Here is a 25,313-nt window from a genome sequence, read left to right as displayed (position 1 = left end):
GTTTCTTCTTGGGAAGGAGCGGGTAATGTGCCAGAGAGTTTCTGCTCAGCAAGGCTGAGCAGGCCGCGTGGATCAATGCTGCGCTGAATTAACGGATCTCTAAATCATCCGCACGGTTGACTCTATTCACTAAGCCCACTGTAACTGCTGATCCATGGGTGGTAAAGATCTGTGAATCGGTGTGCCATTAATCCAAAAACAGAAGGCAGAGAAAAAAAAAGAAACAAGCTCGTAGAAACAGAAAAAGACAGCCAAGAGAGAGCTGTAGAAGGAGAGGAACAGAGTGATATGAGAGCGATAAAAAAACGAAAACGCCAAATAACACACTGGACATGATTGGAGAAGGAGCTGTTGAGTTGACACAACTGTTTAGTTGATCCACTGTTGGTCTGAAAGCAATGCATTAATTCATAGTCCTGCACCTTGAGCTATCGACACGTTTCACTGACTGTCCAATCCCAAAAATCCCGTAAAAATAAGCCAATCTCAACCACGATTTTAGCCTTATTGCCATCAGACTACAAATCGTATTTCATAACTTAAAACAGTAACGTAAAATCAGCTATTTTCTACTTGAGAGAAAAAAAAAGATTTGAAGTCCCATTACAAGACTTGTTAAGACAGAGTTTTTTGCAGCGCACACTCCATTTCCACAGAAAGAGGCTTGGACGACGCGGTACGGAAAGCCTCTTATGATTAAAAAGTACAGTGTGTTCTCGTCTGATGCGCAGCAAATTAACTTATTTCGCCTTACGCAAGTGTTCAACAGAGTCACCGTGGCAATGAGGATCGTTTTTAATGAGCCATCAAAACACTTTCCCAGTCAAAGACCTTTCCTTCCTCTGAGCAGGCGAAACTCAATTTGGAACAATTTCATCAGTTTACACAACATTTACAGGGGCACTCGAGGGATTTTACATTTAAATGTAGTTAATTATCCAGTTAGCTCCGACAGCTAGCCCTGTGATGTCGTTGATAGCGTGCTAAATCCTCCAACGTTTTTTTCACTTGCAGCAGCTCAGTTGAGATGTGGTCGACACGTGTGTAAACCCCGTTTCACACTGCTGAACCACGACAGACACAGCGTCAGACCCAGGCGTGCGTCTCTCCCCGGTGATATCCGATTTTATGTCAGCACACTTTGTCCATATGTGGTGTCACACAAACCAGCAGTGCACTGCAAAAAAAAGTCCGTCTTAAGTGTTTTAGCCTTAGTTACGGAAACTCTTATTTATCGCTGGAGTAGAAAATATTGGCTTGTTTCAAAGTTACTTTTTGCTTGACAAGTGACATTATCTTACCCCATTTTGCAGATCTTGAAATGAGAAAACCTGTCTCACTTCATTGGTTGTCTTTCTGTCTTATTTTGCAAAAAAAGTAATAGTTTTAAGTCTAAATATAAGACTAAAATGCTTGTTATGATCGACATATATTTTGGTTTTTGAATCTTTGCACCTTCAGCAGAGAATTTCCCAACTTTCTACTTTGAAGTTGTGTACATAATTCATCAATGATCGCTGCTGCAGGCAGGAGTGCTTTTACAGAACTCCCCCCCTCATTGGCAGTCAGCTCGAGGAGGTTTCTAAACGAGTATCTGATCTAAATTAAGTACTTGAGAGCTCCATACCTAGTCTCTTTGTCCAGTCCTGTTCCCCGAGCGCCCTAAAGATCGGACAGCTGTACCTAACCTCCTCGAACACAGAATCACATGAAATCACCCCGATGTGTTCGCCCCCGTTCGGACAGCTGTACCTAACCTCCTCGAACACAGAATCACATGAAATCACCCCGATGTGTTCGCCCCCGTTCGGACAGCTGTACCTAACCTCCTCGAACACAGAATCACATGAAATCACCCCGATGTGTTCGCCCCCGTTCGGACAGCTGTACCTAACCTCCTCGAACACAGAATCACATGAAATCACTGTGATGTGTTCTTAGCGCTTCATAAGAGCAGGACAGAATGCAGTTAGGCAGATTTCTCACCACCACGCCCGATCTCACTGCTTCGTTTCTCAGTAATGAAACGAACAGTTTCTTTTGTGTAATATTTAAACCCAGGAGAATGAAAGTGTGCTAATAGCAGGACCAGCAAATCCCTTTTTAAAACCCACCACCCGTAACTGATCGTTTCTAGATTTTTCTTTTCGTGCTGCATTTTCCCTCGCTATCTTATTGTTATGTAAGCCAGTACTTTTCAGCAGTATCTGCAACCGTGTCACGTAAAACCCCCTCAAACTCCCTCGAAGAGATTAAAAAGGGAAAAAAAACATATCAGCGCTATAAAGAACATATCCCAAAGAGACACTGACAGCCTTTGACAGGCTTACGGCTTCATAGTTTTCTAACTTTAAGATACAAAAAGCCTTAAAAACTCCAACGACATGCAGAATTAGTTCCTGCAAATCAATAGCTGTTTGGAAACACTTAAGATATGCTTGAACTTTGGAACGTGATGTCTTTAGGACACTGCTGTTAATTTCTGAAGAAAATTTTCTGCCCTTCTTTTCCAAAATCACATCAACATCAAAAGTTTTCTTCGAATAAATATGTAGAAATACTGGTACTGGGGGAACAAGGAGGTGCAGGAAACTGTGCAGTTTTGGTTGCTCTTTCAGAAATGACTGGTGCTTTAAGCCAAAATGACACCTTTCCACTAGCCCAAAGGCAAGAAGCCAGAGGTACCAACACACACCTTTCAATGTTCATATTACTGTTTGGTCTGTCCAATCATTCTGCGCATTTAATCGGTGCACGCAGGAAAATGTTACTTAAATATTTACGTCAAGCCGGGACAGTTGATGACATACAGATTAGGGACTACAGATGAAAATGAACTCATTAGCTAACTCTGGCACGTTTACATTGATGTGGAAACTGAAAATGTTGATTAATGTGCACTGTCCCTGGTAAATAAATAAAATAAAATAAATAAGATCGCAGAACAGGATTGTGGGTAGTGAGCTTGGGAACTCATAAAGAGAATTAACAGTGGTTGACAGCCAGCCCAGAAGGTATGCTCACCCTGAATCAACCTGCACCGAAAACCCGAAATAAAATGGGGCTCCTTTCGTCAGAGAGACCTGAATGTTTATGTGATTTTATTGTTCTGGGGCGGGGGTGAAATGTGTCGGGCTGTGCGCTTTCCTAAACGGCGACAATCTCCGGGTGAGTTTTCTCGCCCGTGGCGAAGAGGAGAATGATGAACCGACAGGAAAACGAGTGGAGGAGGTGAAGGAGTGATGAGACGGAGGAGAGAGAGAGAGAGCGCAGCACCCAGCGGGAGGACGCTCGCGTAACAAGGTTACGGCGGAGGTCTGAAAGATGGGTCTGTTCGCGTCTGTGTGTCTGAAATCCCCAGGGGGTGGGGAACAAGGATCTGCCCCTCTCCTGTCTTTAAAAGCTCCTCAGGCAAACGGCGTAATTAAATCTGCGTGATCAGGCTTTGAGCGCACGCAGAAAAAGGAGTTCCTTTGACGAGGACCGGAGATGAGGAAGCGTTTAAAAATCCACTCCATTTTCTCATCCTGCGGGAGGGAGTCACATGACCAAAAGCGAGATAACTTTTTTCCAGCCCAAGATTCTCAACTTTAGTGTGCGGCATGCACACCGTCTGACAGGGCCAGGAGGGAAAGGTGCCAAGGAAAGCTTGGTCATCGGGTTCAGTCTTCAGAGAAGTTTTCCTGTAAATGTGTTTCAGTTTATTTACACGCTTCATAAGGCCCCACAACACAGCACTGGTCCAAAAACCGCTAGAAAAATAAAACAAAACGTGAAGTAGGCCTACCTACCTCCGATGTGACAGTCGAAATATGCTGAAACCGCAATTAAATTACACCCTTGAATTATGTAAACAGTGGTCGAGATCATTTGCCAAAAGTAGAAGTAGAATTTTCATTTCCGAAAAATAATAAACATCACTTAATCGCACAGAACCTTGAATTGACGTACGGAACGAGCAGAATGCTTCTACTTGCGATTTTAGGAAAAACCAGTAGACAAAGTGTTGAAGTAGGTCAAGTATTTGAACAAAGCATACAAAACTGGTGACTTTGACCTGAACCAACAAACTGTAAATCTTAACATCACTAGACACTTTTCCGTCACCTCATTGAAAGTCATAGCATTGAGTCAACCATTAAACTGCACCGACCACATAAATAAACACACACATGCCACCTAACCCTACCACACACACACAGTCACTCACTCTCTTAGTCTGTACAAAGACGAACGCACTCACTACACATACTCTCTCTACGGCTTATACACACACACACATTTCCCCAACACTAACAACATATACGCTCAAATTCTCTAACACATACTCTCAAACCACACTTGGCCAAGCATACCTACTGTAGATACATTTACACCCTCCATCACCAATAAACCAGCATCTGCACTCACACACACACACACACACATACACATACGCATCTGTGTTCCATGCCCAATCGTTCTTTCTATCCCTCCCTTCGTCTCTCACCCTGTCTCTGTCTCTCCCTGTCTCCCTCTAGTTCTCTCTCCCTCCCTCCCTCTCTCTCCCTCCTGTTCTCCCCTCTCTCTCTCGCTCTCTCTCTCACGCTCTCTCTCTGCTGAATAATATTTGCCTCTGAGCCTGACCCAGATTCCAGAATCATCCCAGAGCCTCACACACAAAGCAGCTTATTAGTATCATCATTTCTTTATTTTGCTTGTGCTGCATTAACATGTTCCTCACCGGGCCATCCCACCACCTCCCCCAACTCTGACATCCCCCCACATACACCCCAAACCCCCCCCCCCCCCGCCCCACACACACCCAGTATGTTACTTCAGTTTGCATAAAAGCCCAGAATCCTGCAGGATGCACACAGCAGCACAACGGTCTGCGGAATCTGAACACTTCTGTTTGCTGGGCAAACGGTCGATTTGAATTCCATAACAGAGGGAAAAATCTTGGTGCAAAAGCCAGTCCTCCATTACAGAGAAATGTATGTAAGCTGTGCTTAAATCTCACTTAGATGTAGCTTTTCAGGACGGGGAACCACATCTTACTGTACGCTCTCTGAAACCTCTTATTTATTTGTTCTAAATATGCAGTAAGAGCACGTTACTGTTGCTATGAACATGTTACCAACCGTAACCTTGAAAGCCAGTTGCTGAACAAAAATGTCCAGATGCTGATTTCATATCCCAGAAAAACATCTCTCCATTGAATTCCATGTTATAGGTTTCCAAAGATGGAGCGTGACTCAGTCGGAATGGCAGCCTTCCACGTGCGGACAAACGGATTATCCTGCAGCACACTGCGACAAGTGCAGATTCCGTTTGGAACGCTGCATTCTGGAGTGAAATTCCAGACGTGGAACACTGTATTCTGGACTGAAGATTCTGTTTGGAACGCTGCATTCCGGAGAGAAATTCCAGCATGGAACACTGTATTCCGGACTGCAGATACTGTTTGGAGCAGTGCATTCTGGAGTGAAATTTGAGTGTGGAAAGCTGAATTCCAAACTGCGCTTTGATTGTGGAAAGCTGGCTCTCCACTGAGTGGAATGGGGGCTTATCAAACGTGGGAAAACTGAGAAACCCCCGCCACCCCGGGCCTCCCCCAGCCTGTCCTGACCTCCCAAGTTCAGTGTGATCAGTTTGGCACCAATAATAGCGAGCGATCGATAAAACCCGCAGTCCCTAGTGTGACAGGCGTGAGCCGACCAATCAGATCACAGGAGCGTTGCTGTTAATCTCCCTAATTAACACAGCGATCACCAGAGACGCAAGCTGCTCGGACTGGGTGCACAAAGCATGCTGGGAAGGATTGTGGCATCATAGAGCCCTGTGCTCAGATCGATGGGTCTCTCCTGCTCCTCATACCCAACTCTAAGCATGAAATCCGCTTCACCAAACCACCGCCCCAGACCCGTGCTGTACACGGCAGCCTTCGAACTATTGCGGCCCGTTTTCCCGACAACCTTTTCGTTTCAGCCAGCGAGCGGTTCAGCGGTCTGATTTTTTCAGGACACTTCCGGCCGTCCCGTTTCCCGGCCTGCCGAGCTGCAGTCGAGTATTTTTCTGAGTAGCGGTTTTCCAAAATGTGGGCTTTATCGGCGCGTCCTGGGCCGCAGACGGAGGAGCTCCCATGATCCCGTGGGGCACCTCCCCAGGAGCTCACCTGAGCCCTCTCCCCTCTTCTGATTTCCCAGCAGGCTGTGGGGGCTCGGGGAGCGGGCGGGCGGCGGCAGCGTGTCGGGCCGTTAGCGCTCTTCAGGAATGGCCGCATGCCACACATTCCGCTGAGCAGCCAAAGATTCCCTCACCCGCCGTCACCGGGGCAACCGCCCGCGCAACACGGGTTCGTGGGAACAGAGCGTGGGCCCTGATCTGAGAGAGACGCACACACCTGGGCACCTGTATCTCTACACACACATACACTCAGTGAGCACTTTATTAGGTATTTATTAGACTTAAATCTTTTACATTATTGGTCTTCTGCTGCTGTAGCCTATCCACTTAAGAGGTTTGACGCGTTGTGCGTTCAGAGATGCTCTGCACACCACTGTTGAATGTTATTTGCGTTGCTGTCACCTTCCTGTCAGCTTTAACCAGCCTGGTCATTCTCCTCTGACCTCTCCCATTAACAATGTGTTAGTTAGATCACATTTATTCCCCATTCTGACATTTGTTCTGAAAAACAGCTGAACCTCTTGACCACATCTTTAAGCTTTTATGCATTTAGATACTGCCACATGATTGGCTGATTAAATATTTGCATTAACAAGCAGGTGTACAGGTCTACCTAATAAAGTGCTCACTGAGTGTATATTTACATTTGCACACACACGTACAACTGACTGAGAACCAGTCTTATGGGGACACTAGGACACTAAGCAGCACACACACCTGACTGAACACCAGTCTTATGGGGACACTAAGCAGCACACACACCTGATTGAACACCAGTCTTATGGGGACACTAAGCAGCACACACACCTGACTGAACACCAGTCTTTTGGGGACACTAAGCAGCACACACACCTGACTGAACACCAGTCTTATGGGGACACTAAACAGCTCCAGGGCCACACTGCTCCAGGCTGGGGCTGTAAGAGGCAGCCCGTGACACTCCCCGTGCTGGAATTCAGAGTGCATGCAAAACCCCCCCCACCCCCCCGAGGACCGCATTGTTCTCCAATGACTTCCCCCTCCCGCGGATCATGAGAGGAACAGGCTGCCCCGAGTGTAAACACAGGCCAGTGACTCAGGGCCGTCCGCTGCCCGCAGAAACCCGCCATTGTGTCCACAACAAAGCTGCCAACCGTGCCAAACAGACAGACGAAAAAAGGAAAACGGAAAAAAAGTTAATTGAGGATTTATTTACTACCAAACCGCTGACAAGAAGGAACAGGCAAACTGCGATAAATACACCTCCTGTTTTGTCCGATAAGTTTCCGAAAAGACTTACAAAAAAAACACAAAAGCAAAGAATCAAAGGCCAGACTAACACTAGACCAGCGGTCGGCAACCTGCAGCTCCAGAGCCGCATGCGGTTCTTTTGCCCATTTCCAGAGGCTCCTTGGCTATGGAGTATATGAAAAAGAACGGCTATATTTTTACATTTAAATTTTCATGCATCATTGTTGTAAGTGATTCTTACATTCTCCAATTGTAAAGATGTGTAGACTGTACACCAAATAATAATAATAAAAAATATATATACATATATATATATATTTAGTCAACTAAAATGTGCCAACGTCTAACTACAGAGGACTGAACTCTATGGTCTTAGCGGTCTTAGCAGACTCTTCTCCACCTGAAACAGCCACCACAGACTGTAAAGGACTGTGAGCTGCTCCTGCCCTACGTTTCACTGAAGATAACACTACTTCTGCTGAGGCAGCGCTTCTCAAACTTGGCCCTTGCATACCACTGCGTAATATGATCAGTTACAATATTTTCTTGCCTCTCTTTGTGCAATTATTTGTAATATAGCATAATGTGATAATAGGGCTTGTATTCTTCATGACACACATAGTTATTTCTGACATAATGTGGCTTAAGATGGTAAATAATCCCTTTAAACAATAAGTGTGATTACAAAAAATGAACACTGGGTACAATTTCTGGGATTGTGGTTGGAATGAAAACATGAAAATGTATCAGTTCCCAGCACAGCACTTTGGGAACTGATAGATTGAGAACAAGATATTCAGTAAAGAGTCTTACTTAGATTACATATCGAGCTAAACATAACACGTGCCTGGAACTGTAAGCAGAGGGAGAGAAGAGGGTAAGAGCATGGGAGAGAGAGAGGAGAGAAACAGAAAGCGAGAGAGAAGAGGAACAGAACTAGGTCAAGTCACATGACGAGGCTGGAGCGCAGGGTGGATTCATTTCCTACAGCATGTGGTCATTTACACAACAAACAGGGGGTCTATTTTGGGGGGATGTGGGTCAGTGCAGAGCCCTTCATCTGTGTGCTGAGCTGTTATTCAGGTGGGCGGGGGCAGGTAGGCACTGTGTCTTTAAAAAGAGAAAGAAAGAGCAAAAAAATAAAGTTGAAATCGCAGAGATGAAAGGAGAAGCCGGATCGGTGGTCTGAGAATCGACGGTTTCCTCCCCTCCGCAGCCAATCAGGAAGTGGGGATGCGGAGGTTGCAGGAATACGGTGAGATAGGGGGAGGGGGGGCGGGGTAGTAAAGGAGATAATCCCTTTACAGCGGGGGGGGTAGGGCCTCGAGGTAGAGAGGCACTTTGCTGAGTCCGCTCTGTGAAACTGGTGTCGCAACTACTTCGCAACTGTGGACGCTCAAAAAAATACCAACCAGACAAAAATACAGTATTGGAGGCCACCGGTTGCCGGCCCGGGGAATTTCACAGGTTTCTGCAGAGAAACGTGAGATTCAGTGAGACGCCTGGTCAGAACATCCAGGCCCGGTTTCTGCCCCCGGATACATTAGCGGAGTGTGCCCTTGCTAACGCTATCCGCGCGGAGAGACGCTCGGGCGCACCGGAGGCTACGGCCGGCCACTTCAACGCTCGGGAGCCCCAGCTGCGCTCCCAGCGATAGGCCCGGCTCTTGAGAGCTGGCCCCGCTCCACGCTATCAGCTGGCTCCTGGGCTCGTGTCTCGTGCTGGGGAAACCCTCTGTTACTCAACAGGCTCAACACGTCTCGCACTGCAACCCAACTCCGTCCGATATTCTCATTTCATACTCTGTGTCTCATATTCTTTGAGTCTAATACTCCCTGAGCCTAATATCCTCTATTTAATACTCTGTTTCACATACCCTGTCTCTAATTCTCTGCGTATAATATTCCGTGAGTCTAATATCCTCTGTCTAATACTCTGCGTTTCCTATTCTCTTAGCCTAATGTTCTCTGTCGAATACTCTGCCAAATGTGCTTTGAACATAATACTCTCCATAATAAGTAAAAGCAAATAAAGTTAAAAATAATCGCACACACACACACACACAGGCCACTGAAATGTTTTAGAGAAACCTCCATTCAGGGCCCCATGCGCACATAAAATCGGCAAATATAGAATTCGCAAAAAAGTATTGTGGCAGACTGGGGCAGGAATGCGGACGTGCAGAAAACCGATGTGACACGCCGCGGAGCGCGGCCCTCTGCAGCCGCAGATAACGGCAGAGCGGCTGCCTGCGCAGGCCTGCGCTCTCTGCGCTCTGTCTCCACGGTTACAGCCGCACGGGCGGATCCACGACACGCCTGTCACAACTCCCGAACGCGCCTAATCGATGTCACGTCAAGTTCCCGGCCGCCTTCATCCCGGGCGGGAAAACGAATCCCGTTTCTGGTTGACAATGACACTCGGCGTCAAAAAGCCCAAATTAAGAAGGCGGTTAATTAGGCTGTGACGAGAAAAAACATTTATTTACAGACCCTTCTGACACGGACTACAAATAACATCTGTTTCCCTGGGATTAGCCAGGACTGACAGCCGCTAAATCATAAAGTGCCACATACCTGCACTCTCAGAAATACAGGTATGAAAAGTGTGTAAAAAGGTACAAATGCTTGTCGCTGGGGCGGTACCCCATTGATACATGACATTGTACCCCTAGCCGGCAATATATAATTAATTTGTACCTTTTTTGCTTGGAAAACATACTCATTTATCCCCAAAAAGAACATTGCTGTACTTTCGTGGAACATTTAGGAAATTTGATCCTTGAAGTACAAAACTTTTTTTTTCTAAACTTTATTTCTCAGAGTGTGTTCATCTGGATTATGTCCCAAACAAAATAACAATGATATTTTCAATATTCAAATTCATATTGAAATGCATGTTTATCATATATCATTAATGAAATTAAATGTATTGCAAACAGATATCTGATAAACGTAGGAAGAATCCCGACGTACAGGCTGAAGATAAGAGGTCTTTGTGACCGAGACGTGCGTCTAATGCGGGCTGACGTCTCGTGAAATGCGAAAGTCGCCGGTGTGGAGGGGGAAGACTGAGAGTAACGTCTCCGCGCCGTCAGACAGCCAGCGTACGCAGTCAGGAGGCTAATTTAATCGCTGCCATCAACGTTCTGGAACCAGCTCTGTGGAATGAACTTGTACACCATGCAGCTGCTAATTATTGTCATCTTGAATGCCTTCGCCGAAAAGGAATTTGAGAACTCGGCAGCCAAAATCTATATCTGTCATATATATATGACAGGTATCGGCATTCTAACGAGATCTAGGATGACATCACGCAAAAGCAACCGGTCCGGGGACAGTGATTGGTTGGATAACTGAGGCGTTCGAGGACCACGAGTTGGAGAAAGGCATGCAGCCCAGGCTAAAGCCCCCACCCCACAGTCAGAAAGCTATGCAGTTACACACACTTTAAGGGGTTAGGAGAAGGGGAATGCTGGATATTGTCTTGGTCAGAGCAGGGCCCGGGGTGACATATAGAGAGGGGTGTGGTGCGTGTGAGGAGGGGCAGGTCACCCAGGCATCAGCCGCTCAATGGCTCCCTGTGTGCAGGAAGCGCATCGGATCAGCCGATGATTAGGATCAAACTGTCTATGTGGTGGGGGGGGGGGGGCTATCCCTGTCTAAAGGAGAGGGGGGGGGCTATCCCTGTCTAAAGGAGAGGGGGGGGGATCTCCGCTCTGTGACATTTACAGACCCCGCAGCCCCAACAAGCCCCGAAAGCTTGAAGAGACCTGAGCGCCCCAGCATCGTCTGAACTCCCGCTGCCATCTTTAACAGGGGCCTGAAATATAGAGAGGAGACCCCCCTCCTCCCCCGCCCACCAAAGCCGGGACAGACGGCCCTCTCACAGAGAGCCTGCTGGGAGCTCCATCCTTCCGCGGAGAAAAGCCCCACAGTAACGCGGCATCAGGCTATGTGAAAGTATGTGTTAGAAAACTATACTGAAGCCATTTGGTTTTGAGGTGAAGTATGAGTCAAAACTACAACCAGCTTTTACATAATGGTGTTTACATGCATACATGTTTCATAAGAAAGGAACAGCCCATGATCCAAAGCACCCACCCCCCTCATCTGTGAAATATAGAATAAATACAGAGGTAGTGTTAAGGCTTGGGGATGTATGGCTGCTTCTGGAATGGGCTCACTCATCTTTATCGATGACATAACAGAGGATAGCAGCAGTGTGATGAATTTGGAGGTGTTCAGACATATTTTGTCCAGCTGTGTACAAAGCAATTTCTCTATCCTCATTGGCTGGTGCTTCATCCTGCAGCAAGACAATGACCCCAAACACGCTACCCATGCCAGCAAATTAAAAGGTGGGATACTCTCCGAGTATGCTTGAGCCCCTACTGGGGTTAGCATGGAGGATGGAGGGCCGACGTAATGGCCATAGGAGATTAGCCAGGGGGTCGGAGGGGTGTGGAAAATGCACGTACACCCACCCTCTTCCTTCCCCGCGGCCTAGCTGTGGGCTTCCTGGTCCTGCGAACTTTGTCCTGATAGTGACAACAGCGGAAAAACCGCCCGCTTCCCTCTCTGTAGCCGTGTGAAAATGCGAGCCACCTCCTCCCCGACACGCACACCCCCGCACAGACTTTCTTGTGGGGGGACGGGGCAGACTATAGAGTTTACAAACGTCTGTGCTGACTGAGCGGGGGGAGGGGGGGGTTGTGCGGCACATCAGCCATCGGCACAACACCGCAGTCTCTCCTGCGTTTGATCAGGAGCTGCTCCGGCATTAGCATGCAGCGCTACGCTCGCCGCTGTCGGCCGCGGCCTTCCAGGCGCCGTGCGAACGGCAGGCGGATCAGAGGCGTTCCCCAGAATCCCTTCATCGGAAGGGAAAGCCAGGTTTCCAAGCGGCGGAGGACGAGGATCAGAAAAGCAGATGAAAGGCTGCTGCTAATGCTAACTGCTAATGCTAAAGTGCTAAAGTCACGTATCAGGAGGCTGTTGGAGGCAGTCTTTTAATAATATTTATCCAGTTGATTAGACTATGTAGAGGGACATTCCCCACTGGAGGATGCAGGGTTAAGGGCCTTGCCCAAGGGCCCAACAGATCTTATCGTGGCTACACCGGGGCTTGAACCCCCAACCTACCAGGTCCCAGTCATACACATTAACGACGAGGCTACAGGCTGCCCCTCTGCCATCCTGTATTCAGAATTTGTTTAAAAAGAGTGCGGGGGGAATTAACGTGGGCAGCGGTGGCACGTTTGAGTGACAGGCCCGCCTACGATGTCACAACGCCCCCGTCGCTGCGCTATACGGAAGGTCGGCGATCGCTCTTTTACCCGAAAGCGCTTCTGCATGTTCCCGCCAGTGCAGCCGTGGGAGCTGTTGTTAGGACGCCCACCAGCCCCGCTCAGACGGGGTGCGACGCTCTCGCGCGTGTTTTTGAAGTTCCCCCCCGCCACCCCCCTACGCCGTTCGTCTTCGCCGCACGCCCCCAGAGACGAACAGCTCTGTCATCTGCGCGCTCGCACGCCGACCGCCTCCGGAGACGAACATGGCCGCTGTGCTCGGTTCAACTGAAGTGCACTGAACATCCCGCCCGAGTCTGAGTCTAACCGCTTTTATTCAAATACAGCAGGAGGCGCTGTCCCTCGCGTTCACAACACACTACATCCACAATAATAATAATAATAATCATCATTATTATTATAATAATAATAAATCCCAAAGTGTGAACATTTCTTGTTGCTGTGCCGGCTTAACTAACTCAACTTTCAGTCAGCTTTCAACATTCTTTTGATAAAGTATTAATTGGAGGATTTTTGAACGCGATTGCATGAAGAGGTCTGTCACGGCTCAGCAATGTCTGGCTCTCCGGGAGGCTGATCTCTCTTAACTGACACTTAATTACCCAGACTTCACTGGGGCTGCAGCCCGCATGGGTGCCATTCGGCTGGCGGTAAAGTCCGGAACGGATCAGCCCCCAACGGAAAGAAAGCCCGCTTTACTTATAGGACCACCGCTGGAAGCTTTGAACATGCTGAAGACAGTCTTTGGACTGAGAGTGAGAGAAAGGGAGGGAGGGAGGGAGGGAGAGAGGAAAGTAGAGGCAGGAGGAGAGAGGGAGAGATAGATGAAGAGAGAGGGAGAGAGCGCAAATACAGATTCAAAGGAGAGACCCTTAAATTCCAGCGCACTTCTCCAGATGTGGGAGAAATGTTGGCTGAAGTGCTCCAGATGTGCTCGCTCTGGCGTCGTGCTCCAGAACTTCCCCCCTCCACCCCCTCCCTTCCTGCCCCCCCAGCACACACACCCCTAACCCACCCTCCCCCCCCCCTCTCTTTACTGAGGGACCCCCCTCAGACACACACACACCCCTAACCCACCCTCTCCCCCCCTCTCTTTACTGAGGGAACCCCCTCAGACACACACACACCCCTAACCCACCCTCTCCCCCCCTCTCTTTACTGAGGGACCCCCCTCAGACACACACACACCCCTAACCCACCCTCTCTTTACTGAGGGACCCCCCTCAGACACACACACCAACAACGGTTCAAAGGGACAACGAGATAGGGAATGAGAAAGTGTGTGTGTGTGTGTGTGTGTCTGTGTGGTTCTGCGTGCATCAAAGTGTGTGTGTGTGTGTGTGTATGTATGATGTGTGTGTATGTTTGTGTGTGTGGGTGCGTGTATGAGAGAGAGAGTGTGTTTGTATATGTGTGTGTGCATATCTTTGTTCGCTGAATGATGTGTGTGTGTTTGCGTATGTGTCTGTGAGAGAGAAAGAGTGTGTGAATGTGTATATCTCTTTCTGTGTGATGTGTGTGTGTGTATGTGTGTGAGAGAGAGTGTGTTTGTGTGTGTAGTGCTCGTGTGAGAGAGACACGATCATTCCCAGTACAGTACATCATCATTAGCCTTTATCAGCAGTGTGCACTGAACTTTTAGCATTTGACAGCTGTAAGTGATGGTCTTTCCTCCTCTCCCACAATGCACTCCTGCCTTTACTGGGACTACAAGAGTCCCACGCCACCCTGCTCCAACAACAGTAAAACCACCCCACATTCTCAAGGCTAAAGCAAACCCCCAAAATACAGCCTCAGTGGTAAACCTAACCCCCCAACGCTGCTCTCCTCTTTCCCCTCCGCATTCTTTCCCGCCGTAAAAGACCTCGCCGTGACCTCCGACCTTCCGTCTCCCCAAAAGAGCGCGTCCTTCATCTTCAAAACCTCGAAATGTACGTTTAGTTTTTTCTTCTTTTGAAAATGTAGGTTTAGTTTTCTTTTCCCCCTGATCTTAGATCTTATCTCCGGTGTGACCCTTTCTCACATTACCGGCTTTTAAAGCGAAACCCTCTGAACTCGACGCTTCAACTTACAGGTGTACACGCGGGGCGCCGGTGGCCACTACACTGGTGACAGAGTCTGGCTGAAAAAAACACGCTTTCGCTCCCAAAGAGAGAAAGAGTGAGAGTGAGAGGAAGAGAGGTGGAGAGAGAGATGCTAAGTCTACGGTTGTCACTGAAACGACACGCTTCTGCTCCGTTCGAAAGTGAACGGAATTGGTCCTGTTGCCTCGACGTGTTGGTGGAGCAGCAACTGAACACTCTTTCTGGGCTTCAGATTTAGCTGAAGTCACAAGACTATTTCATTTCGAAACACAGAGAGAGACTGCAACAGAGAGGGAGGAAGGGAGACAGAGCGATAGAGAGAGAGGGAGAGAAAGAGATCGATAGAGAGGGAGAGATGGAGAGAGAGAGAACAGAAACACTCAATGTCTTAGAAAGTCTGACAAGGCATCTGACCTTCTCCCTGAAACCAGAACAATCTCAGAAATACTCCAAAGCCTTTACTGCAGCGACAGGAAATGAAAGAGTTCCTCTCCTATAGAGGCGAGACATCCTCTTAGGATGCAACAACTTCCCTCCGCTAGGCCATGTCACCTGGCAACCATTACACAAGCCACACCCCTGGTTACCCACGGTGACCAGTACTGATCTATGCAAATGCTCATTTCAGCATTCCATCCACCCGCTAAAATGTTCGTAAGAATTCGGGTTATTCTTAATATTGAATTATGAATTCACAAAAGTCCGAAAGTAATTCTGTTCACCTTTCCTTTATGAACATATTTATTCCACTGACTGCAAAACACAGGAAATATGACTCACTTGAAGAATAGGGTAAGGATATTCACACAAATTCGGACAACTCAGCAGGTAGGGTCAGCTGGGGAAGTGAATGTATTTTGTGAAAAACTGGCCGTTCCCAGGACAACGAAAGATAAGGGGGAAAACGGCCAATCAGCAGCCGAAACCTAGGAACCTAGCAAAAATCAGCCCGTCATGAACATACCTCAGTCACTGACACATTTGCCCAAATATGTATCACTGTATTCCTTTGTCCGTTTAGAGCACACATTATTTTAAATGTATTTAGTCTAGCCATTAGCCAGTCACCCTATAACTCACTCAACTCGTTAGACATCCCTCGAGTCATTAATGTACTGACTAGGTGATTAACGCTAGCTGACCTATCCTTTCATACAAGGTGAAGCCGTTTAAGTGTGGGGGCGGTGGGTGCTTGAGTCAGGCACTTTTTTTTTCCACAGAAGAAACTTCTGGAAGCCCTTAATGCGCACAATGGCTTATCATAACTCACGGAACAGGCAGCAGACGGAGGAGCCTTCTACACCAGGCCCGACACCCTCTCTGACGCTCTCCAGGCCAGGGGGGAGAGCACGAGAAACCCAGACCAGGGTGAACGAGCCGCTCTCCTCGCGAAGACCTTATCGCCCTGACGACCAGACCGCACCTCCGTCCTTCTCCCCGTGGGCCGTCGCTGGCGATGCGACGCGTGCTTGCAGACGCACAAGAGTGTGACACCCACACCCCCACCCTGCTAGGTTTGGGTGACACCCACACCCCCCCCCCCCCCCCCTCCTGTTTTCAGCACCTCTGGGGGCACTACGATGGGGGGCGGCTCGGCTCACACCCCCTGCTTCAGCCTGGAAAGAATTTGGAACCAGATGTCCCGCTGTAGTGTGCAGGGCTCCTATAGCAGGCCATGCTGGGGAGGGCCTGAGGGCTGAGAGGGGCGGGGGGGGGCAGGGGGTATGGGCGTAGGGGAGGAAGAGGAACGGTTAGGCCGCAGGCATCAGAAAGGCACTAAATCACTCTGAACTCGGCACGATGAGTCACATCTGAACTGGTGGCGACTACGTTAACGGACTCTTCGAGTAGGAGTATTTTTAAGCTTCAGACAGTAAGAAATGCATGTCCGTCTGTAAACTGCGCACCTACAGCTGTTGATGTGATGGAAATGACCCAGGGGTTTTTTAACTGAACATCGACATGTACACTCGACGTATTCCGCCCACCATTCCGCGGGAGGCCTGGAATTTCAAAGACACCCCGCCCGGTTTCTTAATCGTGTTTTCACCATCTAAAGTGTCCTCGCTGATCCTGTCTTCCAGGTGCCTTCCCGGGCGTGTGGGGATCTGACTTCATCCTAACGGCGATCGAGAGCCCTTAATCTGGCCGCGCTGTTTCAGAGCTGCGGGGACATGATCAGACGCAGAGCGGCTCTCTCTCTGTCCTCACGCGCGGCTGTGCGGTCGGACACGCCAGCACCTGAGCTGAACCCAAACCCTGAGTCCCCCTGCCCCATGGGACAGGGTCCACACCCTGAGTCCCCCTGCCCCATGGGACAGAACCCACACCCTGAGTCCCCCTGCCCCATGGGACAGAACCCACACCCTGAGTCCCCCTGCCCCATGGGACAGGGTCCACACCCTGAGTCCCCCTGCCCCATGGGACAGGGTCCACACCCTGAGTCCCCCTGCCCCATGGGACAGGGTCCACACCCTGAGTCCCCCTGCCCCATGGGACAGAACCCAAACCCTGGGTGCCCCAGCACGACGATACAAACTTGAACTTCGCAGCCTCAGAACGATGGCTGCTGTTTGGGGCATGAGCGGGGGTGGGCCAGTCAGGGTGCCCTGTTTGGGGCAGCGGTGCAGAGGGAGGGGGCAGGAAGCTCTGTGCAGGAAGGTGAGGTCTGACGGGGGAGCACCCCGCACCACAAGCCCCGCCCCCTCTCCGCCGCCTCACTTCCTGCTCCCCCGCCCGGGCGCGCGGCTCTACCAGGAAGTGCGGAGGCGTGGAGGGAAACCGGCTCTGACCGCGCGCCTCTCGCCCCGCGAAGTGACAGACGGAGTGCCGCCGAAGGTCCTCCTCCTCAGGGCCGTCGCCGTTAGTAACAGCAGACAGCGGTGTGAAAAACGGCACGCGCCAACACCGCACGGGTAATAAGGGACGTCGTCCGTCGCCAAGAGAGACGGCGTCGCAAACCACAGCTCATCTTCCACGGCGGGGGGGGGGAGCTTCCTTTGACAATAACCCTGTGAAAACCCACCGGTTCAGCTCAGGGTGGACTGGGCTTATCAAAAAGAGGTCAAACTGTAGCGCACGAGTCAATCAGACAGACTGCTACGCACGTGAGGTCGGTCATAAACAGAGGTCAAATCATCTCTACCTTTGTGTCAGTGTCAAATCTGCCCTGTTTGCTTTCAGACCCGACCTAAAACAGTTTAATAAAGCACTGAGAGAGGGAGCACTGAACTGCTCTTTACACCTCTCTCACACAAGCAGAACACACTCCTATCTCACACCTTCATACACACACACACACACACACATACACACACTCTCTCTCACACACACATACACACACACTCTCTCACACACACACATACACACAAAAACTCTCACACACACACTCTCAGACACATACACACGCACTCTCTCTCACACACACACACACACACATACACACACTCTCTCACACACACACACACACACACGCTCTTCTGAGATGGACGGCATGTTAAGAGCAGCTTTTAGGGACACACCCATGTGCAGGCTGCCAGAGCGCGTTATTCTCCCAGCCAGCTGAAGGAGATAAACGCAGAGACCAGCGCTGCTCACATCAGGAGCGTTTCTGCCACTGCTCTGTCACAAGCTAATCAGCACTTTACCTTTCAATCCTCACTTCACACCAACCGGAGAGTTACCCAAGGCTTAAATTACGCTGAAAAGCATATGAGTGGTTTGGACACAAATCTAATAGAAAGAGCTCAATTGGTTATTGAAAGCACTTAGTCCGTAAACCCGTACAAGTGTGAAGGCGGCTCTTAATCCTCAATACTCTGCATATCCAATGAATCATTTTCTCACAGCCGTGCGTACAGGGTGTTATTCCTACAAACGCAAAGATGAAAATGAAGGAAGCGCTCGCACCGAGACCGCTCCACTGTCATCCCGCGCGGTCACGGAGCGGAGCGCTTCAAAGGCGCCGCGCACCCGCGGTCAAAGTGCGGAGTTCGGAGTCCGGTCCGCCCCTTTTATCGGCGAAACGCGCTTCCGCTCGCACGGAGCGCGAGGCGCGGATAATCAACAACGGCTCGGCCGCCGCCCCGACCGCGGCGTGTTCTTGGAAAACCCGGGAGGCCGCCGCTTCTGTTTCAGGGTGGGATAGCCTCATCCTCCCGGGGACTGGGCCCGGAGACGTCTCGGGCCGTAAGTGCCTAATGCACGCGGGCAGAAATAGCTCTCAGAGCGCCGTCTGTCAGGCCTTCCAGTAATGGCGGCTAACTTTAAAAAGGACGCGGCGGGTCCTTTTTTGCGGCCCGGAGTGTGACGGCTCTGCATTAGCTCCTGGCGGAGGATGTGAGGAGGAGGAGGAGGAGGTGGGGGGGGGGGGGGTTTCCTTCGATTTGGAGGATATGGGAGGCTGATGGGAGGATGACGGGGGAGGGAGGGAGAAAGAGAGGAAAAAAGGAGCGCTGGCCCTTTAAGCCGTTAACTTTCCCTATAAACCCCGGCCAATAAAAATGACAGCTGCAGTCCCGGGCGGAGGAGCCCAGCCTTACTTTAGAAAAACAAAAGTGCAGCGCAGTAAACTAAACTTGTCCTCTTTTAACGGCACCACCCCCAACCCCAAGCTTTGTTCCCCCTTAACTCTCTCAGAATCCACAATTACACCAACAGGACGGAGACCCCCCTCCACACACACACACACACACACACCGCCCATTTGAAGTTCACGGTCTTAAATGAGAAGCCATGAGATTCACATCGTCATGGCAATGGGGGGTGGGGGTGTTGGACACCTTCTGTCACAGCGACCCCCTTTTGGGACCAGGGTGTTTACCCCCAATAAAGGAAGCTTCTGGAATTTCAGGGGAGGCCAGCACCGGGAGAGATATATGCAACAACAACAACAAAAAGACAACGGAAGTCAAAATCTCAACGGAACAGCGGTACCCTTCAGCGTAGCAAACTCCACAACAAAACACAAATAAAATATATTTCTGACCAAAATCGCAATTTGCTCCCAATTCCACCCTGTTCTCAAGCTATCCAGGCCTTTTCAGTTGAAAGCGCTAACAATGAAAACATTTCATACTCTTCTAAAAATAAAAACGTACTCCTTTTTTTGTATTTCTTTTTTTTTTTTTACCACGCTAACAGTGCTGATATTCCCTCTGGCTCCATTAGCGAGAGAGGGAGTGCGAGACAGAGAGGAAGAGAGGGACTGAGAGAGAGAGAGAGACGAAGAGAGGGAGTGAGAGAGGGAGAAAGAGAGGAAGTGAGAGAGAGAGAGACAGAGAGAGAGAGAGAGAGAGAGAGGGAGATGATGCTGACTGGCAGGTCCTGTACGGTCTTATTCCCGTGTTTCTTCCGGACGGGCGGCCTCAGCGACTCGTTCCGGAGCACTTCCGGCTCCCTCTCCGCCCGTCTCCCCGCACGCCGGAGCTCCGTAACCTCCGACCTGGGCTCACATTAGGCCCCCGCTTCGGCTGCTTCGTCACCGGCCTGTTTGGCCTGGCTGTCCCTGATTCTGCTACAGTGAAGAGCTCAGGTAGGCCTCTCTGTCTACCTCACTGGAGACTGAAGAAAACAATGCTGGCTTCTTCCTACAGCATGCTGTCCACTGGACAGATGAATCACAACACAAATACAGCACATTATAAACACACTCAGTGAGCTAATCAGGGCCATATGCACACTACACACTGTATTATTATTGTGATTAGCTGGTCTTAAACTCAAACAATTTGACCCATGGATACAGAAGCTTTGTCCCCGCTCAGAATTTGAGCTGCCAGCCCCCCGGTTCCCTGGCCACCCCAAACGAACCGTCAGGATAGCTGAGGACCCCGGGGCCCTCCTGGGTCTGTGAATGCGTGGCTTTGGGCTTTCACACGCGCTGTTCCTGTGAAAAGCCTGTTCGTTTGTGCAGCAGCTGAGCTCGGGTGTATCTGAAGGGATTCTGTGCGTTTGCAGGCTCCTTAAAAACACCACCTTTTCGCTGTCGCACGCACGCTGCGGAATATGTGAGAAACTCCTCGCTCACACACTGATTTTATTTTTAAAAGGAAAGCTGAGTTCATGCAGAATGATTGGCATTTCGGTTTTTGCATCTTCCCAACATACCAGACAACAGATTTTATTGACATGTCTCTTCGTGTTTGACCTTAAAGAATTTTGAAGTGCTTCCCAACGCTACGGCACATAAACCCATGAAGAACTTTTTCATATTACTGCATTTCTGGAACCTTCCAAAGGGCATAGGAAACCTGGCTTTTCTGACAGGGTGCTGCAGCTCCGGACGGCTGTCCGCGCATCCGTCCGTACGTCTGCACGCTCCACATAAACGCATGCTCTCAACAGACACATTAACACAGTCATGGTATCGGACTGAGGGGGAAAAAAAGACCCGGCGGATATCCCAGCAGCCCTTGCGGCTCACACCTCCACATACCGCGGCGTTGATGTGTGTCAAGGTGTAACCCGACTCTTTGTGAAAAGGAAGCAGACACAACAACAAGCCAGCCTGCAGTTTTGAAATATTTCTTTTTTGGAGAGTGTGCATGCCGTGTTGGGGTGGGGGGCGTGGGGGGGGGATAGGTTTGTTTAAGCTCAGCAGGAAGAGAGGGAAGGTTCCCCCCACCCAGAATGAAAAAACTGCAGACCCCTTGACTGACAAAAACAGACTTGGCTCTACAGTATATTTTTTTCTATGGCTTTTGATGGAGTGATTCTTCCTGCTCCTGCCTAAAATGCCATAGTAGTCTTTGACGCGTTGAGCAGACGCGCGGAGCTGAGCCAGCCAATTTAAATGTGAAACAGACACATTGCCGACATGCACACTTTAATTGACGTTTTTCCCCCGCCAGGAAAACGGAACATTGCAAGTTTCCAATAGCCCGTGAAGCAAGCATAATTCTAACTAGATTGGGTATTGCAGTGTGTTAATAATCAAGCATAATTCAAGTTTGATAATGATGCATTCTACGCTATCTAAGTGCACGAAGCAAATATTGCATAAGGTGAAAAACGATTCGTACACCACACCAATTTTGGTTTCGTTTACAAAAACTTCATGTTAAGTACAAAAGGAGTATTTTATCAGTGCCTTACAACCCGACCGCAAGCCACCCAGACCCGCGGTAACGTTGTTGCGAGGTTTCAGCGTTGCTTGAATTCACGCGGATCATATCAGTTCGGATAATGTGAAAGAAAAGCAGTATCTAAGCACAAAAAAGCGCTTACGTTGCGTTTACCGCTATAGTCCAATACCAGAGGAAAATACACGTGGTAAATACAATTTCAAAATGTATTGATAAAACTTGAGCGCGCACGCAAACAGGGGGGTCCTGTCTTGGTGACAGAAGTAGGCTACTTCTCAACCTTTCTACACCTTTCCACGTTTTCATTTTCAGACTTTGTACTCGCCTGGAGAGGACATTTCCCCGCTCACAACTCCACCGTGTTTTCAGATCTAAATGTTTGTCCAACAGTTGCCCACACAACCACGTCTTGCAAGTTAATGGAAGGCGTCAAGTGTTAACAATATCATGCGGCAGGACTTTTTTTTGCCGTGGCGAAAGTGACAGGGCAGGTCGGCGAGCAGTACATACTGTTCTGCGCCCTGTTTGAAAAAAAAAAAAGTTCTTCTCATGCCTGCATATAGGATTATTAAACGTTCTGCCTAATGCCAGTGCGTGCTATCAATCTGCAATTTCGTTAGCTGAAGCATAGCAAATTACAGATGGTTTAGTAGATAATAACTCACTGCGTGCCCTATTTATGTCTAGTTTGGTCATATTTATGTAATAATCCCACAGCCTGTTTCAGTCAAAATTTGCACAAGGGTAGAAGTTGCACGCCAATGCTGCTCGGAATCTCTAAATATTGCTGTTAGTAATATATAATCCGAAAGCTACATTAACTACAAATAACGACGGTCGCGTTTAAATTCGATTTAAATGGTTCGAAGAATGTACATAATTTCATTATTTTAACATAAGCTACTCAAGTCAAAATTTGAAAGCTTACGTTTAACGTGTGTGCGCATGCATAGGCAGCGTAGCCAGAAATAACCAGAAATATTGTTTTAAATAAGCACTGTCACATTGAAATCAAACGTGTTCTGTCATCGGCTCTGATAGCCCTGAAAAGGAGACGATGGGGCATGTGCTACCCATTTGACAAGCCTTTCGCCACTTAAGTTTTGTTTTGTAATGATCATTTCATTACAACTACCTACAATATATTCATAGGCTATTGTGCCAACCAACGACACTTAGAAATGCTGCTTTTTAAAATCCCAAATCCTTGCATTTATTTTCGACAACTGATTAAGACAGACACAATGTTTCGACCGTGACAGAAAGCCACCGCCGATAGCAAGGTTGCTAATTTCTTTTTCTTTTCTTTTTTTGCCCACGATGGCAGGCGTGCCAGCCTTAGCGAGTCGCTGCGATCTCAAATTAATAATTATAAACACATTTTAAAGAGAGAACTTACCCAGTGACAAGAAAGGTTTTGTCTCCATGTCTGGTGGGTTAGCTCATGCCAGCTGATGCGAACGCCTTTTGAGTTTTTCAAGCTGAAGATCGACGTGGTATTCTCGGAGCCGGACGAGAGAGATCCAGAGAGCAGAAAGTGACAGTCTAAAACGCCGCGTTCTGTCGTGTCAAAATTCACTTAACGTAACTAGCTGGCTACTTCTGTCCGTCCAAGATCTCTCTCTCTCTCTCTCTCTCTCTCTCTCATCTCTCTCTCTCTCTCTCTCTCTCTCTCTTCTCTCTCTCTCTCTCTCTCTCTCTCTCTCTCTCTCTCTCTCTCTCTCTCTCTCTCTCTCTCTCTCTCTCTCTCTCTCGCTCTCTCTCTCTCTCGCGGACTACTCCAACTACTGGAACGATACTGCAAAGGGGCCCCTTGCAGGGGGACTCCCACAGGCAAGCATAACAGAAATGACACAAAACTGTAAACTAACTTACACGTCGATTTATGCGCTGAAATTGCAATAATGGTGCATCGGTGTATGTTTATAGGGGCTCTGCTTACAAAAGTCCACAGTAACGTAATGTAAGGCAGTCATTTATCTATGATATATGATAACATATCATATCTAAAATTCTAATGTCATGAAATATATTTTAAATACCCATAGACTACTGCACAATGTAGTATCAGTTATCGTCACTCTAAGCAATAGAAATATTGAAACCTATTTTTAAATGTGCTATAAAATATAATAGTTTATATAACATCAAGTGTTGACTTGAACTATTTTTAAATGCACTATATCCACTTTTAAAAATATTACATTCATTCAAGCACCATGTGGACAAAATTGGATATAAATATTTTTGGTATCCTTGGGCTTAAATCAATATTTTATCTTATATCAGGATATATTTCTTCAATAGTTTCTATAGATACTATAGCCTAAATATAACTAGAAGTACATACAGCCTGTCATTTGCCACAACAGAACATCAAGTGCTATTGATCAATTTCGAGGCAACAAAGATGCTTCAGCATTAAATATATAAGTCTGTGCAAGGGCTTAACATTATTATGCATCACATAATAGGCTGCTTTAGTGCAGTAATAACTGGATTGGCTTATGGCGGTAGTGTCCATATGTGCCACACAATACCATCAGACAATATGCAAGAAGTTCTCGCTGATACTGACCCTGATTTAAGTGGCTTAACCATGTCCTGCGTTCGTATTTCCCGAGAATGCTATAATCGTCGTCAATTACAACATCCGTAAAAAGATTTTCACGTGTGAAAAAAATACGAATTTGCACCACGTGAGGGGATCACACATAGCAGAGTCGGTGACGCTGTTTATTGATTTTTAAACTAATCGCACCGTTAGAAACGGTGACCGCAACAAGTAATGTGTCATACGGACGGCTGTTGCGCAGCGAGAGCACTTTTACATACGTGTTACATCAGCGTTGGATTCGCCGTCCGTTCACGCTCAGAGCGTGATTACTGGGGCTGTGGTGACAGCTGGGAGAACCGGAGCCTTTTGAATTCTAGCCCTCGCCCTGAGAGGTGAGACTACGAATAAATTTTGCGAGCAGGCTGAACTGTGTTCCACACTACACACTTGAGATCCACTCAAAAACACTTCAGAGTATATATAGGCAAATATACACAGTATTACAACTTTCATATACTGGAATGTATTGCCCTGCTGTGAGAAATATGTATCACTATATATTTTTTAATTAACATTATTAATGAAGACATCACATATTCACAATATAACGTGGTTTATTTATATTAGGAATCCATTGAAAAATAATAAATTTTGCATTTGGTTGATTTCTGTTTGACATCTGATAGAGGTATGTCAGATGCTGTAGATTTACAAAACCAAAAAAATGTCTCTAATCTGGAGTCACTTCCAAAGTGAATATTACATCACAGTTGTTTTTGATGCTTTTTATCCAAAGCCACTCGCAGTTGATTAGCCGAAACAGGGGCCAGTCCCGCATGGAGGTTAAGGGCCCTGCTCAAGGGCCCATCAGCTGCACAGAT

General features: G+C 48.2%; 1 protein-coding gene across 3 annotated transcripts in view; it reads right to left on the bottom strand.

Moving 5' to 3' along the window:
* LOC133142170 (retinoic acid receptor RXR-alpha-A) overlaps positions 1-23,505 on the bottom strand; it is a 113,543-nt gene extending 90,038 nt beyond the window's left edge. For all 3 annotated transcript variants that reach the window (XM_061263218.1, XM_061263219.1, XM_061263220.1), the window contains exon 1: positions 23,275-23,505. In XM_061263218.1, the coding sequence (XP_061119202.1) occupies positions 23,275-23,302 (28 nt within the window). In that variant the 5' untranslated portion in view covers positions 23,303-23,505. The remainder of the gene's footprint in view (positions 1-23,274) is intronic.
* Positions 23,506-25,313: the final 1,808 nt, after the last annotated feature.

Source organism: Conger conger, chromosome 12 (assembly GCF_963514075.1).
Source record: "Conger conger chromosome 12, fConCon1.1, whole genome shotgun sequence".
Taxonomy (NCBI): domain Eukaryota; kingdom Metazoa; phylum Chordata; class Actinopteri; order Anguilliformes; family Congridae; genus Conger; species Conger conger.
This window is presented reverse-complemented; position numbering and strand designations above follow the sequence as displayed.